Here is a 13,881-nt window from a genome sequence, read left to right as displayed (position 1 = left end):
TCAGCCCTGCTCCACCCCAACCCCCCGCACCCCGCCCCCTCTCCCCTGCAGCCCAGCACACCATCCCGCCAGTACCTTTGGGTCTCCGCCTCACTATACCCAGCCGCCACTTGAGCGACACAGCCAGCATCGTGGCCCTCCGCTGCGGTGTCCCCAGGCCAGGGGCCAGAACTTGATCTGCCTGGAGCCTCCTGGGTGTTCTGCGTGGCTCCGGAGCTCCCGCGCTAACTGGCAGAGGCTGAGCACTCCCTGCTCCGCCCTCCGAGTTGCTAAAATAGATAATCCTCCCGGAGCAAAGCAGCGGTAGCATCCGTGGTGACAATACCCTCCCTCCACCGCAGCCCTGGCCTTGGGAGTGCAGCTCCAAGCAACCTGGGCCCTGCAGTAAACTCCACCCCAAGCTCTCTTCCTGCCAAAGTCCTCACCTTGCCCACCCCATCTTACCTGGGAATCTTGGAATCTAACAGGGTTGGAGGAAGACTTGTTAACAACCTGTGTTTTGCAGACGACACAACCGTGCTTGCTGAAAGTGAAGAGGACTTGAAGCACTTACTGATGAAGATCAAAGACCACAGACTTCAGTATGGATTGCACCTCAACATAAAGAAAACAAACATCCTCACAACTGGACCAATAAGTCACATCATGCCAAACAGAGAAAAGATTGAAGTTGTCAAACATTTCATTTTACTTGGATCCACAATCAACACCCATGGAAGCAGCAGTCAAGAAATCAAAAGACGCATCGCATTGGGCAAATATGCTGAAAAGGACCTCTTTAAAGTGTTGAAAAGCAAAGATGTCACCTTGAAAACTAAGGTGCGCCTGACCCAAGCCATGGTATTTTCAATCGCATCATATGCACATGAAAGCTGGAAAATGAATACGGAAGACAGAAGAAGAATTGATGCCTTCGAATCCTGGTGATGGTGAAGCATATTGAATATCCCATGGACTGCCAAAAGAATGGAAGAAGTAGAACCAGAATGCTCCTTAGAAGCAAGGATGGCGAGACTGCGCCTTAGATACTTTGGACATGTTGTCAGGAGGGGTCGGTCTCTGGAGAAGGACATCATGCTTGGCAGAGTACAGGGTCAGCAGAAAAGAGGAAGACCCTCAACAAGATGGACTGACACAGTGGCTGCAACAATGGGCTCAAGCATAACAACGATTGTAAGGATGGCGCAGGACTGGACAGTGGTTCGTTCTGTGGTACGTGGGGTCGCTATAAGTCGGAACCGACTCGATGGCACCTAATAACAACAACAACCAGTCCCCACTCCCGAGGCTGGGATGTTTGATGCCCCAGGCCTGTGCACGCAGGACCGTCTGCCTGTGACGCCCTTCCTCTCTGGTCTGGCTCCACTGGACTTCTCTATTTGGAAACGTTTGCTCTGCCTCAGAGATCCCTGATCACTACAAGCCTTTGCCTGCTGGGTCTCATAGTGCCTTCCATACTAGGTTGAGATTGTCTACCCACCTCTGAGACGAGGCGCTCCAAAGGGCAAGGACAGGAACCACTGGTCCTATGTCCCCAGAGGTCAGCACAGGGCTGGGTATATGCTGGGGTCATCAGTGTAGAGCCATGAGCCCTAGACCCCACCTCTTCCCTCTGTGCCTTCATCTGTAGCACGAGGATAATGAGGTGAGGATCCACCCAGCTGGCTGGCTAGGTGCAGTCAACGGGACTGCACAGAAGCACTCCAGGCATTCAGCAATAATTCCATCAACTTCTCTGGCTCCCAACGTCCGGCATCTCTTCCATCTCACACACCACTAGCCTCTTCTTGATCCCCAGATCCAGCCCCGGAGGTCAGCAGGACAATGTGAAGCAGGGGGGTGGCGACTTGCTGAGGTCACAGGGCATGTACCCCGGGCTCCTGCCCCCTCCACACCAAGGCAGCTGCTCACACTTCCTCCATCCTTTTTCCAAGCCACCGAGGCCCCTGTGATGGATCAGGCCTCGGGCGTGAACCAGCAGTAGGGCCATCCTCTAGAGTCAGGGCTTCTCCACTACAGGTGTCCTGACACCCCCCAACGACCCACAATCATCCATGTCGAGGTCTGTGGCCAGCGCTCACCAAAGTGTGGGACCCCTGATGTGGCTGAAGCACAGGGCGATTCTACATGAACAGACCTGCACTGGAGAAAAACCAAAACCAAACCAGTTGCTATGGAGTTCATTGTGACTCACGGTGACCCCACACGTGTCAGAGTAGTATTGCGCTTCATAGGGTTTGTGGCCTTTCAGTAGTAGATATGAAACAGGCTCCTCAGCCATATTGAAAAACCCCAGTCAACACCCCTTCACCCCTCTCTTTGTGTTGCTAACCACGAGCTTGTTTTGAGCAGGAAGTCACAGGAGGTAGTGGCTCCATCCACTGACTAGCCCTAGTTACACCTTGAAGCATGCACAGATTGAAATCACACCCTTCAACTGACCCCCTCCCCGACCCCAAATGCAGGCATGGGAGGGCTAAAGGCAGAAAGTTCCAGGTACCAAACCTAACCCCCTGACGCCATGGAAACAAAAAGCCCCCCAGCCCCCTTAGTCAGGGAGCATGTGGCCTTATGGTCACTAGACCCCACACACTCCTTGTATGCGCAGACAATAAACTTGCCACTTTCTGTTTCCGTTGCAATCAGTGTCTGTCTTATTTCAGCCAGCGATAGAACAAGAACCCGAGTGGCCTTCGGTTACAGATAGATCACCAAGCCTTTCTTCTGAGGCACCTCTGAGCGGACTTGAACCTCCAACCTTCCAGTTAGCAGCCGAGCACATTAATCATTTGGGCCACCCAGGTACTCCTGAGCGAGTCCTTTTCATTCATCCACTAGTCCTTCTGATTCCATCCAAGAGGAAGTCTCCATTCGGGTCTACTATGCCTTTAATGTCTCCCTGATGCTTGTGGACCAAACTTTTCAACCAGGAGGGAACAGGTCTGGGTCAGAGCCTCCTGCAGGCCACTAGTCACAGCTGCAGGCATCCAGGGGGCACTTCCTGGCAGGAGTCAGGCTTGGGAGGTTCTCCTGGGGTGACTCAGAGAGACCAGACCAGGCACCCTCATACTGACTCCAGTGGGGGAACTCAGTCCCTCCATCCCTCAAGGTACATACGGTGGGGAGCCCCTGAGGGCTCCTGCCTGAGGAAGACATTACTTCTCCCTGAGTCTTAGTTTCCCCTTCTGAACACTAGAGACAAGAATCTGCACCTCACAGGCTGCAAGGAGGAAATTGTGATTCTGTACATGGAAGCATCTGTATACAATAGATGCTCAATACCCACCTCCTCTCCCAACTTCTCCTCCAGGGTGCGGATGGGCTCTTTGAGAGCTGGCATCTGCGTGGACCCCTGTTGGTCCTGCCTCTTGTCCCTACTTCTTCTGGCAGCATGACTCCCTTTTTCCCTGGGGAGATGCTCCTCCCCTGCCCTCAGTTTGGGTAGAGATTTGTCCCCCAGCTCCGGAAAGGGCCCTTGACCCAAAGCAGGCCAAAAAGCATACCCAACCTCTGGCCATGGTGATTGGCTCAGGAATGAGCACATGACCCAAGTCTATGCAATGAGAGACTATTCTGGGACTTTGGATAAAATGACTGGGAATGGAAAACTCGTTCCAATGGGGGTGCAGAGAAAGTGGGTGTCAGTCTGGGACTGCTAGCAGCCCTTGTGGTATCGAGAGAGAAGAGCCTACTTGAAAATGGAGCCAGCATAGAGGGAACCAGAGCCATGGTTGGGGAAGGGGGGCAGGGGAAGGGAGACTTATCAAATCCCGATGATGTCATCTCACACGGGGAACTAACCATGCATGAAGCCAATAATATCCCTTTTCGGTTACATTAGCCAGTAAATTCTCCTCTTTGCTTAAAGCCAGTTTGGGTTGCGTTTTTTGATAGTCTAAACCCAAAAGAGTCCTGACCAATCCAGTATATTCTCACCTCAGAGCTCCAGATTCTAGCATAGAGCAGGGGCTCGACAAATGCACAGTGGTCGCGTGAACGAATGAATGAATGAGAAACAGAACGTAGATTCATATGCTTCCCAAACCGCCTTCAGCGAAGGTTTCCAAGCCCTGACTTTAGTCAAAGGAGGCCACCAATGGATACTGAATTCCTCCATACCCATGAGCCCCACTGAGCTTTGTAACCAGCAGGTCCGTCTGGCAGACAGCTGAGTCAGTGCTCAGGGAGGGACTTGGAGCTCTGGTTTCCAGCCATCTAAAGCTTGCCTCTTTCGTGAGCTGCACCTGCCAGGGCCCTGTGATCCCCGAATATGCTCAGGACTCTTTCTGCCAAGATGGCCGCTCCAGGAGAGTGTGAGGGAGTACAGCCCCACAAAGGAGATGAGACCACAGGACAAGTCAACTGAGTCATTATGTGAACAGGCCAGGGGCAGGGTGGCCTGAGCTCAGGTCACAGTGGGCCACAGACTACTGTGTAGCCTTAAGCAAGTCTCTCATTCTCTGGTCTGTTTCCTGCTAAAGAAGGGGGTGTACTCTATGGTCCTCCCTGGGGACACTTCCATGTGGCATTCTCACTTCCTCTGTCCCCAGGCCCAGAGAAGTCCATCTGTTCCTGAGGTCACACAGCCAGTAAAGCAGCCGAGTCAGGACTGGAACCCAGGGCTGGCTGAGTTCCCTCAGAAATGAACGGCACAGACAGAGCCCAAGAGACAGGTTCAGAGGAGGAGAAAGATCACAAAGGGATCCAGGCCAGCCTCCACTCCCCCCTTCCCCCCATTCTGCTTCTCCCATTCCTGCTCAGCCTCACAAAGCCCCAGAGGCTCAGGGTTGCTGCCGCCCCCACCAGCTTCCTGAAACAAATTAGCATCTCATCAGAGAGGCCTTTAATCTTCTGGCCCTCTCTTCCCCACAGGCCAAGTGGTGATATTTCTGTACCCAGCAGCTGATCTAAATATGTCAGAGGCCTCTGAGGTGCTCTGCAGCAAAGGGGGTCGGGGGGCAGACCCCTTTCAGCTGCTTCTCAGGCTGGGGGAGGGAAAGAATCCAGGGCATCTACCCATTCTTTAGCTTATTCAGCAAATATTTATTACATACCTTCTCTGTGCCAGACCTGGAGGCACAGCCCTGAGCAAAACAAAGCCTGCAAGGTGCTGACGTGCTAGCGGGAGGTTGGGAAGGGGGAATAAATAAATACCAAATATAACAAATAAGCAAATGATACAGTGGGTTAGAAGGTGAAATAGGTGAGGAATAAATAGAGCGGGTTGAGCTATCTGAGTGCAGAGGGAGGTATTGCCGATTTTAAAGGGGGCGGTCTCCCCAGAAAGGTCTCTGGGTGGCACAGCTTACACTTCGCTACTAGTCTAAAGGTTGGCAGTTCGAACCCATTCAGCGGCATCACGGAAGAAAGACCTGGTGATCTGCTTCTGTAAAGATTACAGCCAAGAAGACCCGATGGAGCTGTTCTACTCTGTAACACTTGGGGTCACCATGAGGCAGAATTGACTGAACAGCAACAGGTCCGGTTTTTCTTTGTTGTTGTTGTTGATTTGCCTGGTCTCCGCAGAGCCCAAGCAGTGATCTCAAAATACCCTCCCCCGCTTGGGAAAAAGGACTCCCAAGGCTCCTCGGAGAAAATGGTGGGTCCCAGGGTGGAGGAAGGGAAACCACAGAGAGTCCTGGAGAATCTCGTGGTGCCAGAAAGTAAAGAAGTGCTTCAAGTTGGGGGAGGGGGGTGGCGGGGGGGGTGGGGAGGAGGTTGAAAGGACACAGAAGCCAGACTGAGGGGCTCCCACTGGCCAAATCTGGGATAACTTGAGCATCAAAAAGAATTATGACTGCTGCAATGGATGTTAAAATTCCCGTGTTCAAAATGATCCTTGGAAGAAGCTCATTGGTCCCTTTGGAGGTAGTTACAGCACCAACTCACTATTCTGTAAGCAGATGAATGAAAGCAAGAATCAAGCATTTATTCTGTCTTCCTTAACAGTATTTTGGGGGACCCAGCCCTGGTGGCGCAGTGGTTAAGAGCTCGGCTGCTAACCAAAAGGTCACCAGTTCGAAACCACCGGTTGCTCCTTGGAAACCCTACAGAGCAGTTCTGCTTTGTCCTATAGGGTCGCTATGAATCGGAATTGACTAAACGGCAACCAGTTTGGTTTTTGGTTTTAATGAAGGCAGGGAAACCCTGGGTGGTGAAAAGGTTAATGTGCTCAGCTGCTGATTTGGTGGTTCAAGTCCACCCAGAGACGCCTTGGAAGAAAGACATGGTGATATATTTCTGAAAAATCAGCCACTGAAAACATTCTGGGTCACGGTTCTATTCTGACGCAAGTGGGGTCACCACAAGCAGGAATCTATTTCACAGCACCTGGCTTGCTTTCGTTTTGGAATAAGAGAACCATAAAAGAACCACAGTAAATACAAGTAGAAGAAATGATAGAATTGGAAAATCACCTCTTTGCAACCTCTAATGAAATAATGGAGTCCTGGTGGCACAGTGGTTAAGAGCTCAGCTGCTAACCAAAAGGTTAGCAGTTCGAATCCACCAGCAGCTCCTTGGAAACCTTATAGGGCAGTTCAGCTCTAACACGTCCAGCAATGATCCTAAGTGGAAGGCTAAAAGGAGCCTGATGACAGACTGACCAGGAGATAGCACTTGAACCCCAGATTAAAGTTAGCATCACCAAAAGTGGAACACCTGGCATTAGGTGCCTCTTGATGGAATGGGACAGGAACCCCACAGTAACAGCACTACTAGGGGCGGATTCTTGCCCACAAAATGGAAAAAAAACCTAGCTCAAATCTAGCTTGAGGCCTAAATACCAGTTTACAGAAAGTCCAGGGGACAGAAGAATGCACTACACGATACCACGAGGACATTCCACAGCAAAACGACCTGATTTTCTCAATAAGTAGTTGTTAGGTGCTGTCGAGTCAATTCCGACTCGTAGCAACACTATGTACAACAGAATGAAACACCGTCCGGTGCTGGCCATCCTCACAGTTGTTGTTATGCTTGAGCCTACCACGGCAGCCACTGTGTCAATCCATCTCATCGAGGGTCTTGAAAAAAGGGTTTTAAAAGAGAGGAAAAGGGACTATTTCTCTCTCTCTCTCTCTCACGTGCCCACACACACACACACACACACACACACACACACACACATACACGAGACTTAAGAGACTTATCAACCGAATGCAATATAAGATCCTGATTTGAATAAACCAAGTGGGAAAAAGTATTTAGGAGATCATTACAGGAAACTACACAAGGACTATGTATGAAATGATATTAAGGAATTATTGTTAATTTTACTGGGTTGATATTGTTATGGTAATTATATTCAAGGAGACGACTTTATGTCAGAGTTACAGATGAGAGAAAAAAAAAAAGTCTGTAAAGTCTGTGATTTGCCCTTAAAATGCCTCAGGGATATTCCTGTGTTATGTGTGCCATTTAGATAAAATTTAAGAACACAGAAGAAAAATAAATAGGGTGGTCAGAAAAGGCCTTACTGAGAAGGTGATGGCATTTGAGGAAAGGCTTAGAAGAAGGAGGAAACCCTCAGGAGGTACAGGGGGAGGGAGGTTCCAGGCTGAGGGTGGGCAGCCAGTACGAAGGTGGAGGCAGAACGGGCCTGGTGTGTTCAAGCAGAGAGGAGGTCAGAGCGAGGAGATGAAGGAGGGTGCTGGGAGGTAAAGGAGTGAAGGGGACTGTGGCTTTTCCTTGGCGGGAGGTGGGAGTCCCTGCAGTGCTCAGAGCAGAGGAGAGACATGATCTGACCTGGGTTCTAACATGACCCCACTGGCTGCTATGGGGGTGGGGGGTAAGGGCAGAGGCTGGGAGACCAGGGAGGAGACCCCTGCCTCAGTCCAGGCAAGCAATGATGGGGACTAGACCAGGGTGGGCCAAGGAGGTGAGGAGAGCTATGGATTCTGGTTTGTTTGGAAGGTGGAGTCACCTTCCTCTGCCAGGGTGAGTGTTTGCAGAACGGCAGACAAGACCTTTCCCTGGGGTAACAACCTGAGCTCTGGAGTCAAAATGGCCTGGGGTCAGATCCCAACCTTCATCTTCCTCACTCTCTGTGTGGTTACTTCCCCACTCTGGGCCTCAGTTTCCCTATCGACAAAATGAGGGTGGTAATAACTCAGGCAATTATTATGATGCTCGATGGAGAAAGAAGTGCCATGCTGTGAAAGGCAGGTGTCACCAAGAGGGAAACAGCCTGTATTGGGCACCTACTATGTGCCAGTGGAGTCCCTGGGTGGTGCAAACGTTAACACAATCAGCTGCTAAACGAAAGCTTGGCAGTTGGAGTCCACCCACAGGCAGCTCAGAAGACAGGCCTGGCAATCTAATTCCAAAAAATCAGCCATTGAAAACCATATGGAGCACAGCTCTACCCTGACACACATGGGGTCGCCGAGAATTGATTTTAAGTCAACTATGTGCCAGAATCACCTGGGGAGCTTAAAAGAATCAGAAACTTTGAGATTGGGGCCTGGCAGTGGTAGATTTTTAAGCTCCCTGGTGATTAAGGTGTGCACCTGGGTGGATAGTCACTATCTCATTGTCACCCTGTAATAAAGATGGGGACAATGGTATTCAGAGTGGGAGAGCAACTGCTTCAGCATCACACAGCTTCCAAGTGGCAAAGGAGGAATTTCCAACACAGCCAAGCCCCTCCACCTTCCACAGACCACTTCTGAGGCCAAGAGCCAGAGAGAGCAGCCCCAAGAGAGGCTAAGCCCCTTCCAGAGGAAGCAGCTCATCTGTATGACGGCTCCAAGACATTCCTGAGCCAGAAAGAAAACGCCACCAGGCGTTTTCAGTGTGGGCCAGGGAAGACGGCCGACAGGTGCACCAACAGGGCCACCTGCCAGGAAACAGGTGGCATGCCTGTTAATATTCTTGGCACTGCTGGACCACACAATAATTAGGAGCAAATGCCTGGGCAGGCCCCATTGAGTATGAAGATTAAATCACAGGGCACTTGGGCTGAGGTATTGGAAGTGCTGCAATTATGGTTTCCATGTGCCTCGGGGGCAGCAGGCTTGGCCAGGCCATGGCAGTTGTCAGCCACCCTTCCAGGAGCTCACTTCCTGGGCCACCTTCCCCACACCTGCCGAGTCCCAGTGAGGAGAGGGCCTGGTGAGGATGTTTAGAGTCTGACAGTGCTGGGTTCAAATCTTGCCCTGCTTGGCCAAGATTCTTTCCTTATCCATGTTGTTGTTCTTAGCTGCCGTCAAGTCAGGCCCAGACTCATGGCAAACCCAAGCACAATGGAAGGAAACACTGCCTGGTCATATGTTATCCCCATGATTGGTTTCAGATCTGACCATTGTGATCCAGTAGATCACCAGGCCTTTCTTCCTAGTCCATCTTAGTCTGGAAGTGCCACTGAAACCTGTTCCGCATCATAGCAACACATAAGCCTCCACTGACAGACAGGTGGTGGCTGTGCCTGACGTTCATTGGCCAGGAATCAAACCCAGGTCACTCACACAGAAGGTGATAATTCTACCATGGAAGCACCACCACCTTCTTCCTCATCCATAGAGTGGGTATAATAGCACTCCCAGGCACAGGGGGTTGTTGCAGCCATTTTATGAAATAATACAGTACAGGGCCTGGGAGGGCTCCATGAACATGTCTTATCTTTATAATTATGTGCCAGGCATTTGCTTTCTGAGGTTCAGTTTCCTCATCTGAAAAATGGGATTAACACAGTTAATTGGCCTAATAATGTTGGTGCTTCTGTTCTACCTCCTAGTTTGTTGCATAGTGCCTGGGGTCTTAAAAGCTTGCAAATGGCCATCCAAGGTACAACAATTGGTCTCTATTCACCTGGAGCAACAGAGGAAGAAGGAAAGGAAGGAATAGGAGGAGGATATGAAATGTGTGGCTAACTGCCTCCATGAACAACTGCCTCCTTTGCCACGAAACCGGAACAACTGGATGGTACCCAGCTACCATTACTGAACACTTTGATCAAAGGTTCCATAGGAGAATCCTGATCAAAAGGGGGAAAATGTAGAACAGAATTTCAAATTCTCATAGACTCTAGATTTTCTGGAGCCATGGAGGATGGATGAATGCCTGAAACTATTACCCTGAGATAATCTTTAAACCTTAAGCCAAAAATACCCCCTGAAATCATCTTAAAACAATACTTTAGCTTAACTAATAAAAAACGTCTGCTTTGACCATTGTACTCTCTTAAGATCTGTCTGTATGGATTGAATTGACAACAGCAACTCGAAAGATTAGATAGGAATCTTAGGGGGCAGTGAGTTTATGTTAACGAAGGAGGAACTCAGAAAAGGAAGGTGGAAATGGTTGCACAACTCGAAGATGTCATCAATGTTATGAAATTGTACATGTAGAAACTGTTGAATTGGTGTATGGTTTGCTGTGCATATTCTTAACAATAACAACAAAATAAATAAAATCAAGGGAAAAAAATGAGGATAACAACAACTAAGGTCTATGAAGCATGACTCAGTGGTAGCCAGTATTCTCAGCCCTGTGTGCATCAAGCCTCTCCATCACCCCATGAGCTATCACTATTCCCATTTTACGCATGTGCAGACTGAGGTACAGAGAAGCCTGGCAGCCAGCCAAGGCCACACTGCTTGGGAGGGGGCAGCAGAGTTGGAATCAGAACCCAGGCAGCCTGACCCTAAGCCCACCCTCCCATCTACCCTAAACATAGGTCTTCTCTGTTGGTGTGTCTGTGCCTGTGTGTAGGTGGGTGTGATTACATACAGCAGTCATGCCATGAAGACCACGAAGGGCCAGCCCGGGTGAGCATCCAGAATGCTGGTCCTTTCTCTCTTCCCACCTCGCTTTCCACCATGTGCCACCCCTACCCCCGACAGGCAGGATGGCCACGGTACCCTGGATTTGGAGGAAGACTGGGGCACGTGTCTCCCTGTGGGACCTCTGACCAGCCATGTGACCCTGGGACTCCATTTCCCCATGGGGGGGGGGACTGACATTTTAGTTGGTTGGGAGGGTTCATCTGGGTCATACGTGGGAACTGGGATCACGCCCACCTCTTCCCTTGGCACCAGCCAGTGAGAGTGCCATCAGGGTAACCAAGGCATGAATGGCAGGAGGAGTAAAGGTTGGGTCTACCCTTGGGGAGATACCATGTCATGTAAAGGGTTAGGTTTTTTGTCACCATCTGACAGATAAGGAAATGGAGGCCCAGGTGGCGAAGGAACAAGCTCAAAGTCACAGAGGCAGGACTCAAATCCAGTGCTGGGCTCCCAACTAGGATTGGGCCCCACTGACTGAGGGCTTCTCAGTTCCTAAGATATGGGCCAAGAAAAGCCAGGAAAAGCCCTCAGGCTGGGCCAGAGCCTGCTGGCCTGAGGACCAGCCTGCTCCCTGCCTCCCAAATAGCTGCCACGCCCCAACCCTCAAAGGCCATGAGAGGAGGGAGGGCGGTGCAGCGGAAGTAAGAGTGGGCTGCATAAAACCTAACGGCCTTCCACAGATGACTGGACGAACAAAATGTGGTACATACACACAATGGAATACTACTCAGCCAGAAAGAGAAATGAAGTCTTGAAACATATTACAATATGGATGGAGTCTGAAGACATTATGCTGAGTGAAATGAGTCAATCACAAAAGGGCAAATATTGTATGACCTCGCTTCTATAAAAAGAAAAAAAAAGGTAAATGTATTGAGACCAAAGTTTGTTAGTGATTACTAGGGGTGGGAGGGAGGGGTAGAGGGGAGATTACTGCTTATGGAGTACTGAGTTTTGATTTAAGGTAATGGAAAATCGCACTGATTAAGGGTAGGGTTTGCACAGCTGATTATTTTAATTGCTGTCAATAAATTGTACACCTGTAAAAAGCTGAACTGGCAAAAGTTGTGTGACAGACTTACTTGTAACAACAACAACAACAAAGAGTAGCTGCTGGGGCTACTCATGTACAACAAAACACCTCATGGAATTTGGTTCCTTGGTTTGGAGGGTTAGGGTCGTGGCTTCATGGGACATCCAGTTAATTGGCCTAATAACATGTTTAGTACTTCTGTTGTTCCACCTGTTAGTTGGTTATGTAGTACCTAGGGTCTTAAAATCTTGCAAGTGACCATGCAAGGCACAACAAAATATTTCCTTGTGCTTTGCTGGCCGTAAGCCCTGCCCTCCTGGCCAGCTGGTCCTGAGGATGGAGACAGGGTTCGTTCCTCCTGGCTCCCCCACCCGTCTCAGTATGGACAGATACTTGTGTAAGGTCACACAGCAATGAGGACAGGGTTGGGACTCAAACCCAGGACCTCGGGTTCCGAGCACCCTTCCCATCTGTTCCGGAGTACTGAAAACACACCTAAGGTAAGAAGAGCGCCAGCCCTTCTCAAAGGGTCCTGGCAAGGAGTCACCCAAGTGCCCACCTGCCCTCAGCCCCCTGCCAACACGTGGGTTCTAGCTCAGTGAGGCCTACTTTCCATCACAGCCAGATTTAATGAGGCTATTAAACGCCAGGGCCTTCCTGGGGGACGCTGCACACCTCTGGGCTGCAGTGTCACATGGCATCCCAGAGGACATGGCATCACAGAGTCAGGAGAGACAACAGGAGGCCCAGGCTGATGCCACCTCAGAAATAAGGAGAGCTTGGGGTCAGGGCGAGGTTACCACCACAGGCTGGACCTGTCTCAGCCTCGCACATGGGGCCTGAGCAGCAGAGGCACCGTGATGTAAAAATAATAATGATGACAGCAATGACAATCCCAGTGCCACTTATTACCAGGCCCCATGCATTCATTGCATAGCATCATTCACTCATTCATTCATTCACCAAATAGTTGCTGAGCAGCTCTTATAGTCCATCAGTGAATGAAACATATAGCACTTATGTGATCGTTAAGGTTGTGTGTCAACGTGGCTGGGCCACGATCCTCAGTAGTTTGGCAGTTATGATGTAGTCTGGCAGTTGTATGATGATGTGATCACCTACATGATGAGATCTGATATAATGTGATTGCCTCCATGATAGGATCTGCTGTGAGTAGCCAATCAGTTGAAAGTGAGTTTCCTTGGGGGTGTGGCCTGCATCCAATATAGGTGGACTTTCTGGCAAGGCTCGTGCATTTTTGCTCACACTAGATCCTGCAGCTGGCTTCTTTTCTCAGGACTTGAGCTAGCAGCTTTCCTGCCATCTTGCCTGCTTATCTTGGGATTTGTCAGTCTTCTCAGCCTGTGAGCAAGAACCCTGCTGTCTGACCTGCTGATCTTGGATTTACCAGCCCCTGAATCAGGAGAAGCCTCCATCCTCACCCATGGACTTGGGATGTTCCAGCGTCCACAACCATGTGAGCCATTTCCTTGATACAAATCTCTCTCTATATATATTTATATGCTTTACTGGTTTGGCTTCTCTAAAGAACCCAGCTTAAGACAACTTACATTTCACTAAGGAGACAGGCAATATACAAATAAAGGATCAAATATGTAATATAATGTCAGGTGGAAATAAGCTTCTTGAAGAAAAATGAAGCAGGTGAGAGGATTGTGAGATGGGGGAGGTCTCTCTAATCAAGTCTTTACACAAAAGAAGTGGAGACCCAGCTATGCTGATCTCCAGGCAGAGTACATGGCCAGTGCAAAGGCCCTGAGGCAGGACCATGCCTGGTCTGTTCGAGGACCAGCAAGGAAGCCAGGGTAGCTGGAGCTGAGCGAACAAGGGGAAGGGGTCAGGGAGGTCACAGGGGTTGACCACAGAGGGCCTTGTCCCCGGAGTGAGGACTCTGCCTTTTCCTCTGAGGAGTGTGGAAGGGTATGGAACTGTGGAGGGATGTACTCTGTTTTAGGTTTTAATAAGAAAGGACTACAGGGAGGCGAGGGTGGAGGCAGGGATATCTGTGAGGAGGCCACTGCTATAATGCAAATGAGCGAT

The 13,881-nt window shown here is 50.0% G+C and overlaps 1 protein-coding gene across 5 annotated transcripts in view; it reads right to left on the bottom strand.

Annotated features, from left to right (window-relative positions):
* The window catches only part of GRIP2 (glutamate receptor interacting protein 2), a 141,906-nt gene that overhangs the window by 65,416 nt on the left and 62,609 nt on the right, over positions 1–13,881 (bottom strand). For 3 of the 5 annotated variants that reach the window (XM_049863479.1, XM_049863483.1, XM_049863485.1), the window contains exon 1: positions 76–252. The exons of 1 other annotated variant lie outside the window; for it this stretch is intronic. In XM_049863479.1, coding sequence (XP_049719436.1) covers positions 76–130 — 55 coding nt within the window. In that variant the 5' untranslated portion in view covers positions 131–252. Of the gene's footprint in view, positions 1–75; positions 253–444; positions 488–13,881 lie in introns of those variants that run through there. One more of the 5 variants, XM_049863484.1, reaches the window with a different exon arrangement.

This window comes from Elephas maximus, chromosome 20 (genome assembly GCF_024166365.1).
Source record: "Elephas maximus indicus isolate mEleMax1 chromosome 20, mEleMax1 primary haplotype, whole genome shotgun sequence".
NCBI classification, from domain to species: Eukaryota; Metazoa; Chordata; class Mammalia; order Proboscidea; family Elephantidae; genus Elephas; species Elephas maximus.
The sequence above is the reverse complement of the archived record's forward strand: the minus strand, read 5'-3'. Positions and strand labels throughout refer to the sequence as shown.